The sequence below is a fragment of the Lepisosteus oculatus genome, chromosome 29 (genome assembly GCF_040954835.1).
Source record: "Lepisosteus oculatus isolate fLepOcu1 chromosome 29, fLepOcu1.hap2, whole genome shotgun sequence".
NCBI classification, from domain to species: Eukaryota; Metazoa; Chordata; class Actinopteri; order Semionotiformes; family Lepisosteidae; genus Lepisosteus; species Lepisosteus oculatus.
Window position 1 is genome coordinate 6,559,506 of NC_090724.1, and position 27,789 is coordinate 6,587,294.

The 27,789-nt window shown below is 49.4% G+C and overlaps 2 protein-coding genes across 7 annotated transcripts in view; both read right to left on the bottom strand.

Moving 5' to 3' along the window:
- hnrnpm (heterogeneous nuclear ribonucleoprotein M) overlaps positions 1-27,789 on the bottom strand; it is a 102,036-nt gene that overhangs the window by 67,068 nt on the left and 7,179 nt on the right. The window lies entirely within an intron of this gene.
- pip5k1ca (phosphatidylinositol-4-phosphate 5-kinase, type I, gamma a) overlaps positions 1-27,789 on the bottom strand; it is a 50,690-nt gene that overhangs the window by 15,151 nt on the left and 7,750 nt on the right. For 4 of the 6 annotated variants that reach the window (XM_069186117.1, XM_069186116.1, XM_069186120.1 and 1 more), the window contains exons 2-9: positions 9,589-9,620; positions 9,165-9,257; positions 8,648-8,778; positions 7,729-7,846; positions 4,192-4,344; positions 1,492-1,791; positions 599-804; positions 246-329 (exon numbers count right to left, since the gene is read on the bottom strand). In XM_069186117.1, coding sequence (XP_069042218.1) covers positions 246-329; positions 599-804; positions 1,492-1,791; positions 4,192-4,344; positions 7,729-7,846; positions 8,648-8,778; positions 9,165-9,257; positions 9,589-9,620 — 1,117 coding nt within the window. Of the gene's footprint in view, positions 1-245; positions 330-598; positions 805-1,491; positions 1,792-4,191; positions 4,345-7,728; positions 7,847-8,647; positions 8,779-9,164; positions 9,258-9,588; positions 9,621-15,768; positions 16,148-27,789 lie in introns of those variants that run through there. The other 2 variants (XM_069186119.1, XM_069186118.1) reach the window with 2 other exon arrangements.

The following is a 27,789-nucleotide window of genomic DNA, read 5'->3' on the forward strand; positions in this document are numbered from 1 at the left end:
GATACCCCTTTAGAAAATCAGACAGACTATATGGGCTATATACAGACTTTATTAATTATTAACTTGCATGAGTGAGTTACAGAGCCAGCTCTATAATGTCTACAAACACAGAGAAAAAATGAAAAGCTGTACAGTCATATCACATAACCGCGTATGACCACTCAATGCCATTTTTACAACAGTGCTCAAGAGGCAGTAAAACTGGACTGAGAGCAGTAAAGCGCATGAAGTTACTGCCATCCTACCTGTATGACTGCAGGATGTCTATGATTCCAATGTAGAGTAAAAGACGTTCCCCTTTCCCATTTACGGCTGGGATACCTCCCATCCTGCCAGGAGAGGGAAAAACAATCGCCACAACGTTAACGGAGTCGCACACAACCTGACCCTCTCTGCCACTGTGAACTGCAGCCGGTCCTCGTCTCTGACCAAGGATCTATTTGGGTTTGTTCTACACACCAGACCTGGCGTTGACAGCTCTGTCTGTGCTCGGCACTTGTGCCAGGAGCATTATGGGTACGAGGGTGGAGCAGACAGCGGGCAGCTCGCTTGTGCATCGGACAGGGGCGCGGCGGCGTGCTCGGGGCGGGGCTCTTACATGTCGTCCGTGTCGATGGACTCCCCGCAGGCGGCGCCGCCCTGGATGGACTCCATGGCGGTGGAATATAGCGCCTTCTGAGCCACCGGCCTCTTCTCGTCGCTGGAGCCCCCGGGTCCCTCCGTCTGGCGTTCCCGCTCCGCCTGGTCCAGGTTGTGCACCCCCAGCAGCAGGCTGTAGTCCATGATCTTGAAACTCTCCAGCACCTGCGCCAAGCAGGAAACACGGCAACGGCCCGAGAGAACATCAGCCGCCACCTGCACCACACCTAACTTCAGGCAGCGTCGAAAACAACAGTCACACCCCAGGGGCCAATCAGCTTCCCTCATCTTAAAACACACGTGCGTGGCTATTGTGCGCAGTTACCTAAAGCCGAGACCAGAGCAATTTTGCTTGTCACCCTCAAAAAGCACTTGGGAAACTTCGAAGTTATTGCCCTTGGCAGCTCTGAATATTCTTCAGACAGATCACAGAATGAGGTCAGCACACAGCTGTCCACGCTACTAAGGGAAGAGGGGTTTACTGTATAATGGAGTTGATCATTCCCAGCTCGCAGCTGAACTGCTTTGGAGGCAGAAGCAAAAAATGCGAGCAAGAGAGGAAGTTCCCTCTGGGCACTTCTAGTTTGCAGTTCGCTGCCTTTAAACACACATTGTGTCCAGGTCTGAGCGGGGAGCCGCGCCAGATTGTGATGGCTGCAAAGGAACAGGTAAAGGTTAATTTCACGCTGAAAGGAAGTAAGGACACTGAAGGTGGCTGAACAGCAGTTCCTTATTTCTGCTTTTAAGTGTGAAACTAACCCTTACTTGCCAAATCGCGCCCCGCCAATTGAGATCGAGGTCACGGCACGAGGAAGCATTTTGATCGCTCAGCCTGAACCCCCCCGTGCTCACCAGGCAGTCCCTCTGCAGGGTCTTCACCAGGGCGTTGTAGGTGTCAATGTCCAGCATCAGCCCGTCCTGAAGGTCCTGCATGAAGTCCAGGTCCTTGAAGGTGGGGCTGGACTTCTCCCGCTCCTTCTTGGAGGCCCGCCGCTTGTAGGTGGAGCCCTTGAGGTCGTACTTGAGGTGCATCCTCACCACGCGGGGGAGCACGTTGTTCATCACCACCATGCGGATGTTCTTCCCCCCCGACTGGACGCAGTACAGCCCGTAGAACTTGGGCAGCAGGGTGCGCGGGTTCTGGTTCAGGTTCTGTTCGTTAGAAGATGCCGGGAACGAGAGAACGCAAGAGGAGGCCAGCACGGGTTAGCGGGATCGTTATAGTCCGATACCGTCAAGGCACCAGTTGCAGTAGTTATGCAGTTGCACGACTGCAGTTATGCACGCTATCCTTTACAGCTAGGGGGGCCAACATGAGGGGTCATCTGAGTTATCTGCAAAAGGCACAGCAATGCAAAGCTACTGACCACACTTGCAATACATCCAATAAATCCATGAAGTGAATTGGAAGTGATCTATTCTGTTTGCTATAAAACCCTGTCAAAGTAAAGTATTTGATTGACTACTTGCAACAACGGCAATGGCGCTCTGCGGTACAGATCGCTCTGCTGCAGGTGCATTCAGAAAGAAAACAGCCTGGGAGAACAGAGACAGCAGTTACATAAGTATATCTGATAGCATCTATGTAGGAAGTTCTTTCTTCTCCTTACTGAAAATCCATTTCCCGTCATTGACAGCTGACTTAATGTGAAAACACACTTTCAGAAGTATGGATTTAATCACCTCTGAGTGGCCTGCAGATACGAGGCAATGCACGTATGTGCGCAGGAAGATAAAATGATACTTGGCTGTTATATTAAAAGGCGCACCAAAAATAAAATTTCAGCAGATCACGCATTCACGAAAAATCAGTAACATTTGTGCTCTGTGAACGAAGATGCGATGGCTGGCTGAGTGGTGCAAGGGTTCATGGCAATTTAGCACAAACAGGATGCAAGAGACACAGCCTCTGACTGCACAGTGCATTCAAGCAGCACGCTGGAGGTGAGTTAAAGAAGGTTCAAGACAAAAGGGTTGCATGCTGATAGTTTAGCATTCCTAAAACAGAAAGAGAGCTAGCACAGCCATGTCCACTGCAATCTGGACACCGAGTTCAACCCGTAGGGAGGTCAAAGGTCAAAGGCCTTTGCATAATAACTACCCAGACTCCCTCACGGGGTCACCTCAGGACTGAAGTTTCTGAAACCCTCCCACCAGCTAACATGGCACCCTTCGGCAATAACACAAACCGAAATGTTATTTTCCAAAAAATTTAACATTTTCAGGAATCCCACTGTACCCTTGAGCAAGGGCACCAGATACGGGTAACAGATTTTTGTGTGTTAAAAATGGGAAAGTAACTCCACTGCAGCACAACGTCAATCTTAATCATTTACTCTTTCCTATCTCCTCTTCGCCACTTCCAATGTTGTTCATGTTCGCTCTGCAGAATGGTTTCCAGTGGTGGCCCCCTGCCCTCGAACCCTGGACTGCCTGTGCAGCTGCCCCCTACTGGCAAGCCGTCGAATCGGTGAGACCTGCTGCCGCTCTCCTTGTGAGAGCAGAGCTGGAGAGGCCCGATCGCTATCGCAGCCTGCCTGCAGGACTTGCTCCGCTCAACAGCCGGCGCCTGATGAGAACGACCTCGGCTCACCAGCCCGCTGTGGAAGGCTTTCGAAAAGCCACCGTTCCTGTTGCACGTGCTTCCTGTTTTTCATGCATGCTCCTAGCGGGTTGATGGCGGTCTCAGAGCCAGCTTTCCGAGATTACGGCCCCCAGGGCATAGCTGGGACTGAAATAGCAAGCTGGATTTGCATGGTAATACTGCTGTTCGCTCTTCCTTCCTCTTTTGCTTCTGGGCTGACATTAAGCGTACAGTGAAATGAAACCATGCTTCGGCAGTTCTCAGATCTCTCCTGCGCTCCTGTGACCATTTTCTCTTGAGCCGGGCTGTAGGCTAACCCGTCGAAAAGCTGCACATTTGTGCAGCCTGTAGCTCCGTGGTGGAGAAGAAAAGGAGAGCAGAAGGACGCTTTAGTTAACCAGGACCACAGGGGCAAAACTACCAAACAGCAATAACAGGCCCGTGCCTCATAAGGTCTTGTGCACCAACACAGTGGAGCAACCTGTGTTTGTGCCACATTTGATTCCAGGTAACCTTGATTCGGCTGAAAAGTCTGCAAAAGCTGTCGCAGGACTGAAAGCAGAGATCGGATCCTGAGTCACTGGCTAGGGCAGGACCTTGGCAAACACTGGGAATCGGAACAGGGTGTAAGCGCAGGAAGGCAAACATGCATTTAAATCGGTGGATTTGTTAACCTGTTAATTGGTGTCCCTTACTTTTGCCCTGCATGTCTGAGTCTGTGTCAGCAAGGATCAGTTCCAATGGTGCTATTGGTTCTATTAGTGTGAACTCAGTGTTCTCCAGCCCTCGGTCTGAAGAATCACTTAAGCCTTCCGGTTCAGGCTTAAACCTAGCTCTCAGCTACTTAACTGAACCAGTTACATGCTTATTTAATCCACACTGACCCCAGTCTATGGCTACTGATTGAGGGCACATTCAAAAACCTGAAAGGCTCTCCAGGACCAGGGCTGGAGCAGATGTGGGCTCACCATGTAGTATCCTGGCAGCAGCTTCTGCAAGAACTCAGCCTCCTTGTGCATGACGGTCTTGATGATGAACTCGTCGTCCCGGGTGACGTAAAAGAGGGACCCACTGGCGCCAGGGTTGGACAGCTCGATCAGGGGCTCGTTACACAGGGAGTACTGCAGGAGCAAAGAGAGACAGCCACCGTGTAACTGTGTGTCCTTCAAACCTCCCCCCACAACAACTCCTAACACACACTTTTTACCATCTCCTGCATTTTCATGCTTTATGAGAGACAAAGGGCTTACTGTTTTTTTTAAATACTTTTATGGGGTCCTTTTTTCAAACCAGGAAAAATAAATGGGATACAGAAACACTGTGACAAAGGTCAGAAATGTCATCACTACTTTCATGTGACACCCAGGGCACAGATTAGTGCTAAAAGGGACTATAAGTTAAAGCTTTTGGTAGATAAAACCACACGCTGAATTTGGACTTAATAATAACCCAGTGCAGGCTATGACAGAGCTGAAATAACAACAGATGCATGTTTTTTTTAAACTGTTTCGAATCTTATTATTTCTGTGAATTTGCCCAGAATAAGACACCAAGGATGAAACATCCAGCATTTGCAGACGGCATATTAAAAAAAGTGACAATAGCTTTTATATTCTGAAACGCACTGCACTGCCACACAGCATGGAGTCTTCTTTGTATTCCGGCTGTCTTGTATCTTGAAGCCAACCTGCCGTGCAAAACCACGAAGGCAACACAAGACTCAGCACAGGCGCGAGCCTTCGGAACAGCGCACTGCAGCTCGCGACAAGCCAGAAACAGACCAGCAGGAGTCTCTGCCACTGCACCCCTTCAGCACCTCGCAAAAGTGTGACTCCTCTGCAGCAGGGCAGAATAGCAACACAATAACCGCCCTCCTGTTAAAAGCAGCTACTGTATCTGCACAACCATCTGCTCTGTGGTTATGCTGTTGAGGACAGAGGAGCCTTGTCACGCTAAGCTGAAGGCGCGCCTGTTGTAGCTCCGGGCGGCTCCTGAGAAGCACAAAATCCAGGGTCCAGCAAGCGTGATTCCACGTGGAAAGCAAGGATCCTTGCTGCTTTTGCTTGCTATAGAATCTTCTGGTTTAAAGAACTGTTTAGTACACTGTATCCCATTACTGTCACGTCAATGTCAATGCTAAATGTTCTCTTCAGCTTGCAATGGTATACACACCACCAGTGGCTCAAAACTGAAAAGTTACTAACAACACACTAAAATCCATTAACATCCTTCAGTGCAGTACCAGATATTTGGAGCTGACACGAGAAGTGGCGAGTCCCTCCCTTCCAGAACTGCAAGGTCCCAGGAGGCCACAGGGGGCGCTGTTACGCCAGGAGCCCCCAGATTTCTTCACTGCTTCTGCTCTACAGCATTGTGATCGAAGCAGCTCCAACACACTTGCGCTCAGATTCTTGAAAGAGCCTAGGTTTTAACAATGCCATTACATGACAGACAAAGTATCTGTCATGATACACGCACCAGCCCCGACCCAGAGATAATACAACTGCAACCACGAGCAGGCACAAGCATTCCCGATCACGCTGCTCGGCATCAGCAGGAGCTGATGCAGACAGTCAGGCAGAAACGCTGACGTTCACACTGTTGGCGCTGCTGAAAAACTGCAAACCCCCTTTGTAGGGGAACACTTGCTTGTTTCAACGAGGCAATAATAAATAATAATACACTATTTTATACAGCGCCTTTGACGGTGGCTTCTCAAAGCGCTTATGGCTGTTAGCTAACGGTTCTCTGCCTTGTATCCTCTGATATGCATCTGTGTTACAGCAATGTGAAGCCCTTTTCTGAAGGGGACACACGTGCCCATCGTCAGTGCCCACGATGTTCTCTTCCTTTCCTTCTCTTCGTGCTCGGGCCAGCTGGTGTCACGACCGGAGTTTCCTGGTTGCAGAGGACACCACACAGCCTGTCGCAGCCCCACGAGAGACCGGGCCAGCAGTCGCTCTCGGCTCCGAGCTCAATTAGGAGAGCATTAGACGGTAATCTTCTTCTGGAGGAGGAGGCAGGAAGCCTGAGGCTTAACAGGAGGGCTACTGTATCAGCCTGATCGTGACAGGCGGCAGAAGGCTGCCACTGTACCAGCACTACAGATGAGCGATGTAAAAATAGACACGGCTCACACACTGCTCTGCGCCTTCGCACCAACGTACGTGCGGCTCAGCCCTCGTTCTCCTGAAATGAGAACGGGTGCTTTTTTTTCTGCAGTCAAGCAGGGGTTTTATTTTTGACAGCTGTTGGTTTCACTTTAAAAAAAAAAAAACCGAAGCGATATCAGCAGAACCCGGCTCAAATGAAAGGCTTGAAAAGCACGCTGCGAGAGCGCTCGTCTAGGCGAGGCGGGGGCCAGGCTCAGAGAGCGGGCTCGGCCGCAGCAGCAGTTAAACAGCCCGGAGTCCGCAGTGCAGACGGGAGGCCATTCTTGGTTCGTTTTTTTTTGCAGACTTTCTCCTGTGATTCCCGGCAGGTCTGGAACGCACCGGGGCTGCTCTTCCTGGATCACACGTGGGCGGCGGGGTTTATTTTTGACCAGATTGAGCAGATCTCCAGCCCAAGGACCTGCTCAGCCCGGCCTGATGTGGGACACCAGTAGACTGTATTAGACACAGGTGTCAGGATAGCATGCAAGCAGAAGTGTACTGCAGCAGCTAATGAGAAACCACACACTCATCAGTATTTGAGGCACTGCCCATCAAGACTGCTGACCTCACTCACGCACACACAGGTCTGTGCAGTGATGACCTCTGACCTTGTTCCCCACATGACCTAACCTTCCCACCCACTGGTCTGTCCTACTCTGAAGTGAGTTTCAGTCGGGCCAGTTTAGAGCTGGTGTCCCTGTGATCTGCAGCCCCAACTGTAGAAAGACTAAGCATGGGATCTGGAACCATCTGAACCTCAGAAGCTGAAGTCTGACCAGTATAACACTGACTTTTTTTTTGTTGGCAAAGGGAAAAGTGCTTAACAAAACCATCTCCCCTCCCGGCTGCCATGTCATTTTTATGGTTGCATGAAGTTCTCAGTTCTCTTTTTTTAATTTTATAATTGCCAGTTATTTATTATTACATACCACCCAATCTGGAATAGCCAAGTGGGTCTCGGCTCACAGCTAAAAACCCTGCAAACGCACACGGGAGAATGAGGAAGCGCAGGCAGACTCCTACTACTTGGCCACCTGTAGATGTTCGTCCTTCCCAGGCAGCACCAGAGGGGGCGCTGTTTTCCCAAGAGCCCTGACTGACTAATCCCACCCCACCCTAGCCACGTAGTGCTCCGCCACCCGGGGGATCCCAGTCCCAGTCACCCAGGCTCGAATCCATGATGTCTTGATCGGGGAGCCCTGTGTTCGAGTCACTTGGGAGCCACCCCCCCTCCCCTTCCTTCCCGTTTTTATTTTAAGAGGAAAACGTGCAAAAGGATCCTTCCATGGGGACCCCCGAATCCCTCCCTGCTCGGCCGCCAGGGCACACCCCGGGCCGGCCCAGCCTTACCAGGTAGTCGTCGGGCCGGATGCCGAAGAGCTCGCGGAAGTAGCGGAAGGCGACGGGAGCGTAGGTCTTGAAGCGGAAGTCGGGGAAGTGATGGGCCGGAGTGAGGTTGCTGCCTTCGCTGTGGCGGGGAAAGAGGAGGGGGACAGGAAGGAAGGCTATATTATTCCTGGCTGCGTCTGACACAACAACAGAGAGAGCACAGCCATTTTCACACGAGACACCCGAGAAAACCTCTGCAGATGAACCGTATTTAAAGACCGAATTGCCTTCAGGTACGTACAGTATACACAGGCAGGTCGATGAAGTGGTTCGGGGCTCCAGAGGAGCTGTCTTCCCTCACCTCTATTCTTAACAGCCTACAGTAAGTGAGCTTTATTAGTCCATTAGCTTAATTGGACCCGTTATTTTTTATTTCATCTCCACAGAATTTGGAATTACCGATTGCGTCATTATATATCAAAGCGATGTACCCCTACAATCTATATAGGGGGAACGAGGAAGCACAGACGGGCTCCTCCATTCTGCCCTTTGTCTTGTGACACTCTGTGAGTTCCACTGGAACAGGCAGGAGGTTCGGCGCTGATTGGATGTCACTCACTGATGACACCATGAGCCCCAGACAGCGAATCCTAACTCTACACCACCTGGATGAGGTATAGGGTGAAGAAGGGGAAGGGGACCCAAAGGGGAAGAATCGCAGTCACAGTCGTCTAGTAACTCAACCCACAGGCCTCGTCAAATACACAACCTGCGCTCAGAACGCGAAGCCCTTTAACAGCCCAACCGCATCTGAACACTTTTCAAGGCACTGTTGATCGGAAGAGACCCCGATACAATGTCCGGATTGCACCCCCGAAGGACCAGAGTCTCGCACCCGCGCTCTAGGAGAAGCAGCCCCCACGGCCCCAGCCGTCCTCACCTGGGGAAGAAGATGCTTTCGACCACGTAGAAGTCCTGCATGAGCACGTCCCTCTCGGGCTTGGAGCTCAGATTGCCGACCGTGTAGCCAATCCCCAGCTGGATGGCGCCCTTCAGCGCCGAGGACGTGGTCTGCGGGGAGAGACGGACGAGAAAGAGAGAAGGGGGGATGGGACGGAGGTGGAGAGAGGCGACGCGGCAGGGAGGAGACACGACCAGGACAGGGACCGGACTCTCCACACACGACACAACACAGTACTACTGTAGGCCACCATGCGCCCACGCTCACTTCCACACCGTGCTGGCCAAATGTGCTACATTAACTGCCTCTAATTTAGCAAGGGACTAAATTACGGGGTCCGGACAGCCAACGTGACTTGTCGTTCCGGCAATCGGAGACGCGGAGATCCTGGAATATCCTGCAGGACTGTGGCTCTCCAGAAGCAGGATCGACCCACTCCCGGATTCGGTCTCCGTGACCGGGAGCTGGGGTGCATGGAGGCTCTGGATGCGTGTACCTTCTTGTAGGTGGTTTCTCCGGAGGCGTCCACTCCCCTGTGGCCGATCTTCTTCCCTGGGCCTGAGCCCGGCTGTCCGGAGGAGGAGGGCATCTGGGGAAAGGAGGATTAACCGGATGGAAGAAGACCGACAAAGTAACCATCTCCCATGGGTGTTTCGGGAATGCCACGGATCTCGTGACCATGCAATTCTTGCCTCTTTGTCCCCTCTCTGCGGTGGCAAAAACATTTCAACAACTCCAGAGGGGGGGGAGAAAAAAAATTAATATTGATCGGATTGGTCAGTCCTGCTGTGAAGAGGGAATGGAAGAGGAAGGAGGATTCCACAGGGAAGGAGGGAACTCGGAGACCCACATGCAGGAACAGCCTGAGACTTGGGGAGTCGGCAGGATTAAGGGGGGAGGGAGGCGACACCAGCTCTTACCTCGGTGATGAACGCTTTCTTTAAGTCGGCTTCTGAAAGAGACGGGAAAAAGGAGGAGGTGTCACATGGAGTCCACACTGTACAACCTCGGCTCTCAAAAGAAGAGCTTCACATAAGCCCCATTAACAGCATTAGTGTAATTGTTTAAAAGAATTAAACGTTACAACAAATAGGCTTTTGTTGCAACAGTAGACCATTTGAAGAAAATGCTAGTAGGACTAGACTAGTAATTATAGTCCAGGATTGCGTCCTTGAAATTATCCTGCTCATGCATTTATTGAAAGCAATTTAAATAAGACATACAGTAACAGGAGACACAGTGATGTAGGAACTTCTGAACTTTTAAGTGACACATTAAACTTAGGTCCTGACTTCTTGCTCATTAACAATCCTATGGCGCTGTTCCCAGGAACAGGAGTGAGAACTTCAGAGTCCTGCTTAAACTCCACTCAGTTCTGCACTGCTGTGCAGAATGGCCACTGTGTGTCTCCCAAATGGGGCTGCTGGTGCAGAATGTCAGCTGTGTGTCTCCCAAATGGGGCTGCTGGTGCAGAATGTCAGCTGTGTGTCTCCCAGGTGGGGCTAATGGTGCAGAATGTCAGCTTTGTGTCGCCCAGGTGGGAGGTGGGTCCCCTTCTATAAGAAAGTGCACAGAAGTGTGCAAATGATTATTAAAATAAATCCTTGGTACCATAACGGACAAAGAATCAAGCATAAAAAATAAAGGCAAATAAGTCTAAAGTAAGCCAGTTCTGAAACACTGTCCTGGAAATGATTGTATTATGTTATTACTGAAACACGGCCAGCAGGAACCCGTGCTGAACAATCGACAGGGGGTCTTGAGCAGAAAACGGGATTCTTGGAACAGCCGACGGTGTGAACGACGGCCCCACCCCCTCCGGAGGCTCCGGGTGAGCGGGAAGGGGAAACGCACAGCGCAGACAAAGAGACAGAAACGAACGAGCTCTTTCTTTTTTACACCGACAACATCCTCCCCTATAAAAGAGAGAGACGGAGAAAATCACTTCCCCCTTTTCTTTCCCCTACATCCCTTTCCCTCGGGTGCCAAACAGGGCGAGCCAGTTTAAATTTTAACGCAGCACAAGAGTCAATAAATGCAAGAGGTCACGTTTTTTATTCTCCAGAGCTGAAAATAGCCATTTAATTGCGGAGCACTTTCCACACTCCACATAATGATGGACTGGATGAGGTTTAAGCACCAGACCATGATTAATGTCCTGACAGAGGACAGGACTGTACTGAAGGCCAGGCATGGCTGCAAAGGGCCTACATACGTTCAGGGTGCCCACCACGCCATCAGGTGTCCATTAACATGCCATCGACCCCCCCACGCCCCCTCCATCTGGACAGCAGCGGGCAGCACCAACAAGAGAATCTTGCAATGACCTGCTATGATGTCATTCAAAGTTCTAAAAAGCCACAGCTCTGGAACTCTCTCCCCAAGGATATCAGAGAGCCCCCTTCTCTAAACTCAAAACCTTTATTTAACTGGTAAAGGCTCTTCTAAACTTCTTTACCCCTTGCTCCTACTGTATTTAGCCCCCCCCATCTACCATCTATCGCATTGTGCATTTGTTATTGTTGTCATTATTCTGTAAAACACTTCGAGAGGCCACCTTTAAAGGCGCTATAGAAAATAGTTTATTAGTCATGTTTTACACAGCCTAAAATATTAGAACCCTTCCCTGCACTGAACAGAGATCAACTCAGTCGTGTGCAACAACAGCTCCCGTCTCCCATTAAGAAACACCAGCCGCGCACGGTTCTGACCACTTCCTGCACGAAGGGAAATGTAAAACGGTAACAACTCAAGCCAGTGCGATCTGCAACAGCAGCTTCAACAGGTGGGCCACATCCCGAGTCCCACAGAGGATTTTCGGAAAGATCGGCAGCCCCAGCCCCATCCCGTTTTTCTAACGGGATCACCTCCGGCAGCACCTCTGACCTGACTGACCTGCAGAGTCGTTCCTCAAGCCCAGTCACTCATTGTAACTTCAGCTGGGGACTAGGAGCAGGCCTCTGGCGTTTTGGTCAGTGAGCACTTACTGTGCACTGTATTTGTATACAATACTCAGCTCACCAGAAGGGAATCAGGCAAAATTAGGGGGTCCTCTATGCCTCCCCTCGTGCTTTGCAGCCCCAGTCTCTTGCAACCTGGCCTGAACTTCACTTCTCAGCTGAAGGGCAGAAGCACAAGGAAGCTCACAAACTCTCTCAGCGGGGTGCATGTTGCACCAGCGGATTTGAGCTGGGAACCCCCTGGACAGGGGGACAAGTCCTAGTCATTATCAGTGGGCGCAGATATAGGAAGCTTTTGCTCAACCACAGCTCAAGAACAGCTTTCGCAAGTCAGGATTTTGCAGTCTGTCTGGGTGTGTGGATACAACGATTTTTCTGCCCAGGAGGCCCTAAAAGTCTCTCTCTCCCCCCCCCTACATCCTGACGGGCTGCGGACCCCCGCGGGACTAAACCCAGCGAAAAGCCCCACCTGTCCCCCCTCGCCACCTGCCCCAGCCCGCCAGCCCCCGCGCCACTCTCTGACGTAGTCAGCGATACCCAGAGTGAGAAAGCGAAAATTAATCCTTGCGAAGGTGAGAAAGGAGAAGGAAAAAAAGCTTGTCTCTCCCCACCCGACTCTGCCGTCAGTTTGAAAGGTGGCGATGAGAAATGGCGAGAATCCTTCCTCTCTTAGCGGGTTTCAAAATGCAGCGAGCTAGGCTTCAGGATCAGAGCAGCTCCTCTGCCGTCTCGCGGGGATCAACACAGGTCTTCCATTTCATTTCCTAGCCCGAGTCCTCGTGCTTGCCAAGCTCGGGCATCTCCTCAAACACAAGCACATCAGCCAGCTCCCCTCCAAGACCACAGGAAGTGCGATTACTCGAAAGCAGAGATGAAGTGGGAAAGACTTCCGTTATCTGACCCGCACCCCTGGGGCACCCCAGGGCACTCCCGGTGAACAGCCTGCTTCCTCTCCTCGGCTCGCCCGACCGGTCGCTTCAGCTCGCGCTGGCTCAGGTGCAGAGGAGGTTATAATAACCTCCCCCATTAAGAAACACCAGCCACGGTTCTGACCACTTCCTGCACGAAGGGAAATGTAAAACGGTGACAACTCAAGCCAAAGAAAAGTGGAAGGGACCTCCCTTCTGCCATCTGGTTCTGATGTCGGCGGTTTCCGTGCCGAGAGCCCACAGGGGGCGACTGACGGCCGAGCGCGGGGTGCAGGAGGAGTCAGGTCTGCCGGGCCACGCACCGCATGGTTATCTGCAGCTAGGTACAGCCACCGGCCAAAATATTAGAGCCCCCCCCTACACTCAGCAGAGTTCACCTTTGGTCAAGTGGAAGAACAGGTGGGCCACATTACAGTGCAGGTTCATGACAGCACCGTAAGTTACTGATAAGTGCTGGATACCTCATGTGCATCTCACAGGAACAGAGCTACAGAGCTAAACCTGCACTAGAAATACAGATGGCCCCAAAACTGTATGCATACAAGTGAACTGCATCAACAATGGTCTTATTAGCACAAAACTGACAAGAGGGAGGGTTTAAAGTCATTATTTCCATGAACTGACATTCCATTACGAATCATTTATTACGAGGGATGGATACCTGCAGTGCTCAAGGTGTGCATTATAATCATTTCAATTGTGATCTGAATTACCCAACTGAGCTCATTTAGAGAAGCCACATCACCGGCTGCATCTCCAAGGACTAAAGCTGACAATCCCTGCTCTCAATACCTCATTTTCAGAGCTTGTTTTCCAGACACGAGGGCTGCTGATGCAAAGTCCACTGAGGTGCATGATTCACATTCTGACTAATGATGGGACATCCACCCCTGTGCAGCTGTCCTGTCTGCTCCAGTACTGGCCCCTTCACTCTGGCTGCAGCCCCTCCCTCCTCCCGGTTGGCATGACGACGCGGCTGCGCACATTATTTATTATTCACATGTGCTGGTGGACTCAACAGGCAGGCAGGTCGGCGCACAGGCGAGAAAGGGCCCCTTGCTGGACACAAGCAGAAGAAAACCGTCAAGCGGCAGGCAAACTATGCTGACAAAACGCGGCGCAGGAAATGAGCCCCATTCAGCGGGGTGGTCGTTCATGCCACACCTGGAATTAAACCTGCCTGGCTCATGTGCACGAGGTAACTTGGCCTTCCTGACCCTTTCCAGGAGTAAACAACAACGCAGCGTTAAGGCTGCATCCCAGTTTGCTCTCCTAACATTGGTTTAGCTTCTTTTCATGACTGCTGAAACGTCCAAGACTCTTCTCAATGCAACACCTAGCTGTGCAGTGGAGCAGCTGCAGCATGAGAAATTGCAAGCCAGGACCACACTTTAGCCTATATTCTTTTTGCCTGGCTTCTCTTAGATTGACACAAAAGCTGACAACGGAGATAGCCTTGCTCTTTAAACCCAAACCAATGCGCCACCTTACACTACTCCAGGCAGAAGCACTGGGCCTCAGGAGGCACAATGCCAGAAAACGCCAGCTGGACAACAGAAGGCCATAGTATTAGCTAGGGCCAGAGGGGAAGTCGTCATTCTTGACAGCACTCTCACTGCTCTGGTGCGGAGCTCAGTGTTCGTGCTGCAGGGCGTACAATCTCTGCAAACGAGAGAAAGACGACTTTCACCGAGCGAAATGCCAGGCAAAACCTTTTAAACTCTTCCAAATAAGAGATATATTTCTTTGCCTATTGCAGAGTTTTTCCCACCAGAAGACGATAACGCATGCAATACTGCTGTCCCAGTGGGAAGGAAAGAGCACCTCAAGTTTTCTTAAAAAATAATCTTTTATTTTGCATTGTGGTGCACATACCCTTGCCCATGAGTCAGAGGGAAGAAGTGGCCCATCTTCATCCAGGCTTTGTGCAAGTGGGCAATGTTTGAGCTTCTTCTCCTACATGTGCTAAGATAACCCAGTACAACTTCAGCCAACCAGCAGCAGGCTGTGCTCCAAGTTGGAATGAAGGCCTGTGGCATTGAGTATTGTCTGCTGGCGGTTTGTTCACGACTGTCCGTCTCGCTCTCTCTTTTATTTCAGACCAACCAAACAACCAAACCTGTCATTTAGGACCCAAAAACAACGGGAAAAAAACCCCACAATTTCAAAACCTACTCAGCTGAAACCAGCAAAATACCCACCTTCCCCAACCATACAAATCAAAAGTAGACACTGTCCAGGACCTTCGGCAGAAATAATGGCTATATTTTCCAAAACACTCTTTAAGGAATCTCAAAATAGCGACGTGCTGCAGTGAGGAATCTAATGTGACTGGATTAGCCGCTTTTCTGCATTTTTTTTTTTAAAAAGAAGGAAATTACTCAAAATAACATCAGATGTTTCTGACCTAGTCAATTAAACTGAAGGCTGGACACCAGGAATGACCACAGTGGATCAGAACCTCTGGATTTCTGGATGCAAAGTACTTCCTTATGTAAGATGCTAGTATTGGAAAAACAGGTGAGAACCAGATTTATAATCTGTGAATCACACTCTGCCAACTAGAGCTTTTCTGTTTGCCATCTTGAGATTCATTACCCGAGCTGAAAACTGAAGTGCAAGTTAACGCGTTTGAATTCACAGACATGCTCTCCGACATCTGATTTGATTTAACATCTGTGCTTTGGGGAGAAAAAAAAAACACAGCATTTTGCATTTAACAATCCCTCCTCACTGCAGCATTTAGTTTACAAGGGAATGGGAGGACGGAGGATTCATTATTCTCTAATAGGATTTAGTTTCCTTCACTTTGGAGTGCAGAAGAATCAATTAGAAAAAGCTTTTAGCTACCCCAGAAAGCCAGCGAATGTGAGTTTGAGGCCCTTTAATCAGCTAAATGCATTAAACAATCAGCCCACTGTTTCAAACTGAAATGCAGATATGAATAAACCCATATCAAACATAGAGGAAAAGAATGCAGAGTAAAAAATAGCCCTTTTCAAGTGGAAAAAGTCAATCCACATAAAAATGAAATATTGTGGAGCTTAAGTCTGACCTCATCTATAGAATATTTCTAGGCAGAAGACGCTACTCTGTAAGTTCTAGCCAGCGTATCAATACACAATTAAATATGACATATTGAGAGAGACAATATTCTAGCTCAGTGAAACCCACAGAAGAATTAAAAGAGAGAAAGAGAAATGTCACCCACTGGCGGAGTTCAGAGCTTCCGAACCACGCAGAGCAGGAAATGCTCTTCCTTTGGAGAGGGATGGCGAGAAACTTCAGGCGAGAAAAACGCCAAGAGGGAGTCCAATCAGACAGCAGCCTCTCGCCGACACCGGTAGGCCCCTGCAACTTGTGGAGAGCTCAGTCCTGAGAGAACAACCTGGGGTGGACCGGCTTGAATCCCTGCGAGCTGCAGCTACCCCTCCGTCCAGCCCCTCGACAAGCTCTCACTAAGCCATGCTGAGCCCGCGGCCCCGAGCCAATCAAAACCCAGTCGGTCAGTCAGGGGGGTTCTGATTGGACCGGCAGGGCTGAGACGCGCACTGTGCCAAGCACACTGAAGGACAAGGGCTCAGTGCAAGGCAAGGACCTGGAAGAGAAATAAGCCCACTCTACTTTAGCCCTTCGAGCCACCCCAAGTGCAGTAAGGGCCTGCAAAATACTTGTATTTAAGATTATCAGCAAATGGACAGATTCCCACCTGATTCTGTGTGAAGCAGCATAGGCAGGGTTGTCTAGAAAATAATATGCAAACGCAACAGTATTTGCTTTCCTGTTGCACCGTGGAAAAAGGGGCTGCAACTGGCGAAATCCAACTTGGATCAAAGTGCTATGTAACTGAGGTCTGGAGACAAAGGGAATAAACCTGTGAAGAGTATGGGAGATCAACTGATAAATTGTGTGTCCAGATTTTGTCGTCTTAAAATCTGCAAGATGTTTTGTTTTTTGCTTTTGTTAGGATTTAGAACTGTGCATGCCAATCTAGAGTGTTGCGGAAATGGACAAGTAAGATGGATTTTCTGCAAGACCTGCAGTCGTTAAAAGAAATAGAGTGTCTTATTGCACAGTTCTAAGGGGGTCAGGGCCACTGATCAATTTTGCATATCAAGGTACTAAGGCCCTGAAATAAAGATTTACTTTACTATCCGGTTTACAGACTGGGTTATCGGATACTGGTTGTCTAGCTTCAGGTACGAACAGGGAATGCAATCCTTTCGATAAGACCTAAGAGATCCGTTAAGCAACCCTGCTTGCAAAGATCACGGCGCCATTAAGAGTTTGGTTTCTGCTTCTCCGAAGCGAGGCGCAAACTGTGCTTCACCGTGCAGACGAGATGCAGAGACACCCTGGGCTTGGCTCCATTAACACCTCCACACTCCAGTCAACTCGCTCATTCGCACCCCAACCCTGAGTCTATTTAAAGCTCGTCCAGAGAAAATGTCATCTGTAACGCGCAGTAACCACAGCCAGCGTGGAGATACAGAGGTGCAAAGCAGGGAGATAAAAAAAAATATGTTTTCCCCCAGCGGTTTTATGAGATGAACACCGACAGCAGCTACCAAGAACAATCAAATCCATAAAATCCATTTGTTGTGGAGCTGCCTTTGTGAAGAAATAAAAAAGAATAACCATTTCCTTAGCACTCCTCCTATTTTGTGCACAACGGCATGATTGACATCTTACTATTTCAAGATTAGATAAAAATAAATAAGGGAAAGAATACAGAGGAGGAACAAACCTAAAATGAGAAGAAAAAAACAAATGCAGGGGGCTATTTTGACTACATTTTGAAAACTGAAGAAGATCTCTGTCCGGGCTGCCCTTTCCCACTCTAGAAGAATATACAGTGTAGAAGCTCATTCAGTGGTTTAATGAATTCATTCTAGAAACGAGTGCAACCATGTGAGATGTAATGGGATCTTGGGCTCGGCCCAGACCTGCATGATACACGGACTGCGACGAGACCCACCCGCAAGAGGTACAGTACAGCTGGGTGGGAGCAGTCTGGTAAAGATTCCAGGCTCTGGTTCCAGTGTTCTCCGGATCAACATCCCAGATGGGGTCGAAAATATAGAACGTCAACCCTCCGCCCAAACACTATAACGTCCTTCATGGTTTTAATCAATTTGTATTTTTTGGCCACTCACATGGCGGAACCGTAAAGAGTGTTTCTGCAGTGGAATGGACAGAAAACAGCCCAACTCGCAAACCTGAGGAACAAGCTTTCCCAAACGCTGCCGAGGTATCTGCGGAGGGTGTCCCCATGCTGGTGGAGCCCTCAGCCGCACAGGAGAGATGTGGGAACACCTGTGGCCCGGATCCAGCCAGACAAGAATCCCGGGAAATCTTTTCAGGAATGCAAAAAATGCAACACTGGGAAAGAGGGGACACGACCACGCGAAAGTGAAAGGAACGCTTTTCAAGCCCCAACGCGGCTGGATTCTGGGAAGACTGGCATTTCCGTCTGTGCTACTGAAGAAAGGACAGAGTTACACGCCCAGTAGTCAGCAGTCACTCGTCAGTAGATGCAGTAGCAGTAGGAGTAGCTGTAGCAGCAGGAATAGGAGCAGTAGGTTAAGCAGTAGGAGCAGTAGCTGTAGAAATAGGAGTAGCAGGCATAGCAGTAGGAGCAGTAGCAGTAGGGGCAGGAATAGGAGTAGCAGGAGGAGCAGTAGGAGCAGTAGCAGTAGGGGCAGGAATAGGAGTAGGAGTAGGAGTAGGAGCAGTAGCAGTAGGGGCAGGAATAGGAGTAGGAGTAGCAGTAGGAGCAGTAGCAGTAGGGGCAGGAATAGGAGTAGCAGTAGGAGCAGTAGGAGCAGTAGGAGCAGGAGTAGCAGTAGAAGCAGGAGGAGCAGGAGGAGCAGGAGGAGCAGGAATAGGACTAGCAGTAGGAGCAGTAGCAGTAGGGGCAGGAATAGGAGTAGCAGGAGTAGCAGTAGTCACTGTACTAGTCAGAACAGTGGAGCACCAGAGGATTCCAGACTCCAGACACTCAGCCAACTGGATTGAAGACTCTTCTGGAAGCCCGCAGGTGAAGAGGACACACAACTGCGTTTCCGAGGCCCAGATGTACACGTGATGAAGACCCAGCACTGTCGTGTCAACTCACACCCAGCGCAGCGCCGATCAGCTCCCACGCTGGGCGCGGGGCTTCCAGCTGCCGTTTTCCTGATGAAAGCGCGCGTGGGTCAGCCGAGCCCCCCCCCCAGCAGGGATCACGCGCAGCTGAGGGGGCCCCCGGCCAGCACTGCGGCCCAGCCGTCTGGACGGCCTCGTGCTCCCGCCGAGAACAAAGGGCCGTTTCAGGGCCGATGGCGGCGTGGAGGGGGGCAGCCAAAAGGGAAGCAGGCCCCACCAAAACACGGGAGGGTGTCCACAAGACACCAAACGCAGCTTTCCGTCATCAACCATTCCATATCCCACTTTTTTATTTGGAGAGGCAGAGGGCTTTAGCATTTTTTCCCAAATTTGTTCTCCCAAAGTTATATCCTAAAATCTCTCATACGTTTAAGAACCGGATTTGAGAAAAAAACAGACAGATTCCCATGGGGGGTAGATGTGTGGTACTGTCAGTACTGGAGATGAGGCCCTACTGAAAGGGTTCTGGGAGTCTGGAAGAAACGGTCAAGTTGTCCGGAAAAATCAAAAGAAGTCTTGATGGGATTGTGGGATCCTAGTGGTGATCAACACTTCACTTTATCTGGAGCCTTTCTTTACTGTATGTTCTATGTTCAGAGATGTCAGAGAACAGGTGCAGCTTTCTGTATTAGTCCATACCGTGAGGTCAGACAGTCCTGAACTCCAGCATCATGTGTGATCCGTGCGTGACTGATTCAGACCCACAGATCACCGTGGTCAGACCACTACAACTCAAACGCTTGCTCATTTCTGTTCACTTCAGAGGGCACTTGTTTCTAAATAGCACCCTTTAGGCTCCTGTTGGGTCTGAAGTCGGTACCCATCAGTACTTGAAACAGGTTCGCGTGGGGATCTGTGTTATCACAGTACAGGCTGTAGGAAACAAGTAATTCAGGTGGAGAAGGCTCAACCCTTGAAATGCTGCATTACACCTTTCTGCTTGTCAGCATGGAATTAACCTTTACTTGTTTCCCTGCAGGAAATGGCTATATTAAGACCACTCATAGCCTCCTCTGTACAAGACTGAAGAGATGAGAAATAATCGAACTTAAAGCATCCTGTGCTTGGCTGTCCTTGTTTTTCCTTAACTGAGGTTGTCTAGGACTCTAAACTGGCTGTATGATGTTATTAGTTGCATCTGACCCAGCTGTCAGAGAATCAGGCTCCAGGCACACGGTTTTAAGGACAGAAGATGTTTTGCTCCAGAACTGACAGGTGCAATTTAATCAAATCGATTTAGAAGTCGTTCAAAAGCTGCCTTCTAAAACACAAACGTTTGAAAACCGATTGAGATGTATTAAATGAGAAAGCTGTGGGATACAGCCTTAAACACTCAAAAACTATTTTTTTTTTAAAAAAGAGCTAACAAGAAGGGCATTCTATTCTTTATATAATATATCTTTATATAATAGCAAAATGCTTCTTGTGTCCTTGTTACAGGCATTTCAGAAACCTTGCGGGGGAGGAGCAGCTGGAGGAAATTGAAGACGACAATGTGCAGTCAGATCAGGGGCCTCTGTGTTTGTGTGCCTGTGGGGCCGTGTGCTTCCCTACAGCCCCTCAGAGCGGCACACACACTCATACAGACACTGGGGGAGCACCTGTTTCCCCCAACAGCATAGCGACCCACAGCAGCAGCCATGAGCCCGACACACATGTCTGCACAGCTCCTATTTTCTATGCTGTTGAAAACCCACTGAAATCACATCACCCCCACACACACACTCTCAATGCCATCATGCTTTAAGCAAACAAGGATCTGACAGGACTTCAGAGAGCAATGACTCTCGCCCATTCCACTGTAAAGACCGCAAATTGGAAGGTTGCGGGTTCAGATCTTAAGTGGGGCACAGCTGTTGCACCCCTGAGCAAGGTACCACCATCACATTGCTGTTATGATTTTACTGGAAAAGAGACAATAATACAATTTTCTTTATGTGAGCTTTTCAAGAACCTCAGAGCACAGTACAACAGCATGGATCTAATGCACAAGAGAAGCAAAAGGTCTGATGGGGAGGTCTCCATGAATCTGACAGACAGGTCTTTTAAGCACACTGTGAAGGTTCTGGCAATCGCAGAGTCTCTGCTGGATTTAAGAGCCGAGTTCCATGGATGTAGAGTTGGAGATCAGAAGCCCACCGTATGGATCCTAGACCTCGGCAGAGAAAAAGGTCCTGGATCAGCAGATCTCAGATTAAGAACTGGACTTGAATTGCTGAAGTAAACCTTCAGATAAACCAGAGCTATGCAGTACCTCAAGTGTGAGCAGGGGAACATTAAAGTCCACTCTGTTTCAGCAGAAGGCAGAGAAATTCCCGGAGGGTGGGAGTTATGAGCTGATGTATAGCACTTCCAGTTAGAATGCAAGAATTCTGAACATACCGAGGCCTACTTGTACCTTAGAAAATACCCCAGGAACTAGGGCATTGCAGTCATCTAATCTTGATTGCTGTAATCGGTAGTCAGTTATTATAACGGTAAGCTCTGAATTTGGTCTGCAAGTCAATCAGGGTCATCAACATAACACTGAAACCCAAATCAGCAATGATGAATGATTTCAGGGGGAGTTGACATTTGAACAATAAACACATTTCAACAATAAAGGCACCAACACAGAGCCCTGCAGAACACCCTGAGAAAATAGGACATCAGGTTTAAAACTGTCAGTACTTATAATCAGGCTCCTGGTTGTCAAATTAGTGCCAAAGAAAATAAATTCTCAGTGATGCCTAGACAATTTTCCATGTGCTCCTGTCGGATGCTATAACCAACATAAAAAAAACTGCATGTAATCTAAAAGGAGATTTTTTGAAAATTTGTAAAAAAAAAAAAAAGAATTTGTTCTCATGCGATATGCCTGGTTGAATAAAAGTTTATTATACTGTTCAAAATCCTTGTTTATGCAATTGAGCTGCAGCTAATCTGGCAAAAATTGCCACCCAGCAATTTCATCTAGTTCTCCAAACACTCATCTGTCTTTGGTGTAGTATAGAGATGAAACAACAACAGGCCACATTCTACTTCCTTAGTTTAAAACCTTCTGCAACAGCCAGTTATTGTCTGGGCTGGCAGGGGATAGCAGCTCTCGGCTGCCGTGGGAACTCCCCACATTCCCACAACCGACCGCGATTGTCCTGGGGCCATCAGAATACAATCAGGCCGTTGATCAGTGCCCCCATCACCAATGAGTTACCCAATTTCAGTCCCCTCATGTACACCAGTTAATGCCCCTGGAACAGTGCTCCGTCATTGAGCTACCTCTGGTAGCGCTACGCTCAGTTCTGATCCGAGATTAACTCCAGCCCGAAACTCGAAGCCCAGAAACCTGAAACCTGACGAATTCCTGGTTATCAGCACTGATCCAGTGGTGTCTTTCCCTGCCACTGTCCACCTGTCTGCATCGGTTGCCTTCCGCGTAACTCTTACTCCTGCCTAGCGTTACTCCTCGCTGTCTCTGCTCCTCTCTGGCTGTTTTCGGTGAGCACCCAGCTTTCCCTGCCTGCCCCTGAAGATCACAGAGACACCGCTGTGTAACACTCTCAACGGGGCAGAATGGACAGCTGGTGCCCATTGAACTTTTCTCCCCACCAAGAGACACTCATACATGGTCACAATTGACTCCCACTGTCTCCGTGATGGCGTTGAGTTCACAACAGGGCTTCACTAGAAGACCTACTGCACCTCAAAGAGGGAGCAGGGACTCTCAGTGCTACTCTGGAGAGAAGAGTAACCCCTGTCCTTATCATTCTTTAGCTCTTGAAACACGTCCTTGCGTCACGTTTCATGTTGCAATAACGTTTTTGTGCACATTTTCACAGCCTATATTTGTGCAAGGAAATACAGATTCACCTTTCCCAAAGGTGATGGATATATAGGATGCTAACAGAACAGAGGTTCCCTTCCCTAGAATACCTGGAGGAAATTGAAGACGACAATGTGCAGTCAGATCAGGGGCCTCTGTGTTTGTGTGCCTGTGGGGGCCATGTGCTACTGTCCACCTGGTGGAATTTATTCCGGCACTGTGGAAAGATCTAGAAATGTGTGGTACAGCCCAACAGCCTCTGGGCGACAAAAGTCATCCTTCAACCCACCCGACACAGATACAGATTCTCATTTACAACAGCGGCCTCGCCCAGGGGGCACAGTGAGAGAAAGATAAGAACAGTCAATAAAGCTATTATAGGACGTGACAGTGATACCGAGTGTCCGATTCGGACACACAACTGAAAACACCTTCAGACACAAAGGTGGGCAGCTCCAGCTGACTCTGCAGAGTGTTCTCCAGTCCGAACGGAGGAGCTGAAGGTTAGACGGGCTGTGCTACGCTCCGGCCCTAATCCCTGCAGACACTGGAACAGACGTGGCACTCAGACATCACCCCCCCCACGTGCACCCAGGCTTTCACTGGGCCAGGATTAGGGTCAACAGGTAGTGCTGCCCTTCTCTGCCAGGTCCTGTAATACCCAGGCATCTTAACAAAGACAAACCAAACAAAATTGTCAAAAAAAACAACAACAGCAACAAAAGCCAAAGAGGAATTACTCTGCAATCACATTAGTCAAACATTACAGGATAAACACCGGTTCTGTCTGTGCACCGCTGGGGAGGAGATTAAATCGCTAGCCGTGCTGCTAGTATCACGTGCGTTGGGAAGGCTGTCGCCTGCCTGCTCGGTGGTTTGAAATTCCTCTTCTGACTCTTTCGCATTCGAATCGTCCCCCTCTGAACGACTGAAAGCTTGCTCGTCCAGTTTTGCTCCCCCATACGAGGTCACGACACTCGAAGGGCCGCAGGCCTGGGGTCACCACGGGAACGCCAGGACAAACCCGTTCCCAGGCCATGGCTCTGGAGCGACAGCCTGCATAGCACGATCAAAGAGGAAAAAAACTACTAATCCACAGGCCACTTTCCCCACATCTAAGAATCTCCCTGTAAACATTACTGGCTCACCCAGGACGCTTTGTAATAAGTACCTAATTAATCCCAGGATCTCTTCTGGCTGGTGTTTGCAAGAAGCCAGGGTATCGGATTGAACAACATGGCTGGGCAGCTTGTTCCACACTCCCACTGCTCTTTGTGTAAAGAGGTCCCTCCTGTTTTCAATTTTAAGCACACTGAAAGCCCACACAGATTACGAGACCTCGATTCAGCTCTGCTATGTTCTCAATCTCATCACACTTCCTTGCCGAGGGGGGGGGGGGGGGGGGGCGTTCTCTGAGGCGCTGAGGGCCTGTGCAAGCTCTTGGGTTCGCCCTGGCACATGTCCAGACATCACATGGCACGATGCCAGAGCCCTGCCCAGAAAGGGCACTGCTTTTCGCCTGACTGCTGTTTCCATCAGCTCGATTTAGTGCATCAACAGCCCACCACCCTTCCTTTGTCTATCGCAGAGGCAGATTCAGGCCAACCGCGATCCAAGCCAGTATTAACCTGGGGCCAAAACTATGCCGACGAAATAGAAACACAGTCCATGCTAGCGCATCAGCCCCGATACATGGCATATGGCTGCAGAGGAAGAAAAGCATCAGAGCTCAGCATGGCCTGGGATTTAAAGCTGATGTCAACAAAAAAAAATGATGAGAGGCTCGATGGTGAACCGTGCTGGGGATTTATAACTGTAATTGCGAAGCTAGCGCTCTCAGTCAAGAGTACTTTTTTTGCATTGCCCATCTAGTGCCATGGTCGTCTCAGTCTGTGCTGAGGCTCAGCTCCCCCCCGTCATTCTGTCCCTGGGGCCTCGGCGGATCCTCCAGTGATTGTGGTCGGATTCTCTCCAACGCCGTGATTAGCGCTCTTTTCCAAGACGCCGGCCAGCCAGCGCAGGGAACTTGTTGTTCCAAAATAAAAAATAAAAAAATCGGGGACTTTAAGATCCTGCCGTTTCTGTTCATTTAGAACCAAACCCCTGCAGGACTCGTGTCCGCTCAGACGAATCTCGCTCCCAGCTCGCAGCAGCCGAAGCAATTTTTCAGGTCAGGTCTCTCACCCGTACCTTGGGTAGACTGCGCAGGTACAGGGCAAACAGACGACCTGCGAAAGTCCATTTCCAAGCACACCGGGGAGTGCAATTAGAAGTCAAAGCTCCTGAATAGAAACTTAAGACCTGTGTGTTTCATGCATGATAACTCATTTTTTTCCCCCTGTCTTTCCAAACAGTAGGCGCCGGGCAGGACATCCGGGAAAGAAACTGTCGATTCGAGACAAGGCAGTGCTGCACTGAAGCAGAGGCAGGCAGATTGCGAGTGGTTGCTATGGCATCATCGTGAGGGTGATCTGCACGTCCCCCAGGGCCTGCCAGGGTCCCTCTGCCTCTCCTCCCCTGCAGGGGCAGCACCATCTGGGGCAGGAGTCCAACTCGAGCTCCATGCCTCTAGGCCGCAGTTTCGAGCCGCACTGATGTCGCATCACATCATCTGTTTTTCTCAGCTTTCTGGCAAGGGGCCGCCGCACACACAACACATTGTTTTTTCAAGATTTTTTTCTAAAGGAAAAAACAAGAGAAGTCTGCATTTTGGATCTTCTCAAAGGACAGTTAGTCTGACATCCTCAAGAGACTTGAAAGGCCACTGTGAACCCTAGGCTTTCCCCCCCCACGCACTCCCACACAATTAAAACTTCCACTGGGTCCCTATATAACAACCCAGTAAAAATGACATTCCGCCAGTGCTGGTTGTCATGGTATTTCCAACATGGAGGTCAAGAACTCCAAAGGTCAGGTCATGTGACAATGTCATCATTAATCTCAGGTCATGTGACATTGTGTTGTTTAATTCCTATCTGAGAAGGCATATTGAGGACTAATAAATGCACGGTTAAGAAGTCACTCGGAGACAAAACACTCCAAGCCATAAAATACACAGCGAAAATAATCTTCTCTTCCCCCTTTACTTATGTAATAAGCTATAATGTGACAGTTATATAACATCCAGCATAGCCAGGGGGATACAGGGGCTGCCAAGCTGCTGTCCACAACAGTTCCTAACATAGAAAAATAACATTTGATGCTACTGGGCAGAATCCGCACCGTGCACTGAACTTGTCATCAGAAATGACATCAGCCATGCAGCTCCCTGAAAGAAAGGAGTCTCTAATGAGAAGCCCAGTGCGCCAACGCCAGGCTGAACTCCAGACAGGATCCTCACGTACAAAGCGAATCCCAGCAGGCCGGAATTAACAGGACTGTTCACTTGTTTGCTTGGTCCTGTCGGATGTCTGTTTGGGTTTATGAGGTGGGATGGGCGAGAGAGAGCTGGCTGGACAGTGCTTGGGAAGAACCGCCTCCTTTGGGTCTCCACAGCTGGGATTCTGGGTAAAAGGGCCGATCTCTCAACCAATCTGCCCCTCTGCGCTCACCCATCTCAAGCTTCACCGATGGCTACAGCTTTCAGTAACCACAGGTTGCGGTCTCAGGTAACCTTGGCTCTTTCCTTGCAGTAACAAAAGCAGGCAGAGCCTATTGAACAACGGGATTATACTCCCACTGCTTCCCTGCCCCAGACAATTACATTTTAAATAGGCATCCTCTTCTGACGCAGTGTGACTCACACTGGCTTAAGCCATTTCTGCCAATGGGGCCGATTTAGCAGGCTTGATCTATAGCAGGCAGGTGAGACGCTGATTAACAAGTGGAGGCAAGAGGCCACACCAAGCTGTTCGCATCGGGGTGAGAACCCAGTTTAGCGAACACACAAACGCGGCTTGGGCTTTGTTTCACTCCAATGTGCCCAAACTCTTCTCTCTCATCACGGTTAGGATTTTTGCATGGCTCCTTACCTGACGCCTCAAGATACCCGATGACGGCTTCTTAACTTTTTGTTTTAAAGCAAGAATCTAACTTCCAGCTACCCAGCTTGCGTTTTCCCTGGGTCTCTTCTTTCTGCTTTTAGATATTAGATGGACCTAATATTCTCATCTGTAAACTCTGTTGTATTAGCACACAATTTGCAAATCCACATCGGATGGACAGAATATATATTATAGATGGATATATTTAGATGAGCTCACTGAGTCATTTTAATGCTGTTGCTTCGGCGATTTTCAAAAGAAGAGCACTTCAATGCCCAAGGACAGAGAGACTGCAATTCATCTGGCAATCCAGTCACTGACAGCAGGGCTGTCAGGAATCGATCTGCAGAGATGTGCAATTGCGATCAGGTCCGCAAAGGAAGGCTGTAGTACTTCATCGAGCCAGGCGGAGGAACCGAGGCAGAGAAAAGGCAGCCCTGTAACTGTGGAGTGACAGAGATGACTCCTGAGCCCTTCTCGCTGCTTAATCAATGCGGCTGCCTGTGCACATCTCAGTGGGATGATATATGTAAATTGTGATAGAAAAAAAGAAGACAAAAAGCTTAGTAATTGTTCCCATGGGTTATTACTATCAGAACCGAAGACTGCACCTTTGGTTATAACTAGAATAAACCCATCAATGTCTTTGCAAGAAGGAAATGCACTGCTTTGTAAACCCAGAGGCATGATGATATCAGCTCCGCCCCCCCCCCCCACACACACCACCATCAAAGGTTAAAGGTCAAGACAGATTAAGTAACAGGAAGGATGATCAAGAGATGGGTCTTAAATTTTGCAGTTAACCACTGGGCCTTTAATCTTTGGTTAACGCCCAGTACAGCAGACTGGTGCCCAGTTCGCAAGTGGGGCACACCTGCTGGCCGTTATCAGCTGAAAGAGGAATGAGGAAAATAACCCATTTTGGTGAACCGCTGCAATCTAAAGTTCTTCGAAAAGGGAAAATAACCAAGAAACTCGAAAGTAAAAGCATTACAGTGCAGCATGCAACGCAGCAGTCAGATTCCTGCGCCAAACAGCCACGAGCTCCAGCCATCAGGAACACCTTGTGCAGCCCAGAGGAATAAAACAGGTTGTTTTTTTTTTTTAAACCTGCTCCCAGAACAGGAAAGCACCAGATCCCCATCTCATTCCCGGAGAAATTTGTTTAGTCTTGTTCCCACTGTATAAACAGCTAAAGATAAAACACAAAGAACAGGCACAGACAGTTCCTGTCATTCACACACACACACCCATGACCACAATCACCCGCAGGTACACGCTCACAGCTCCCCATCACGTG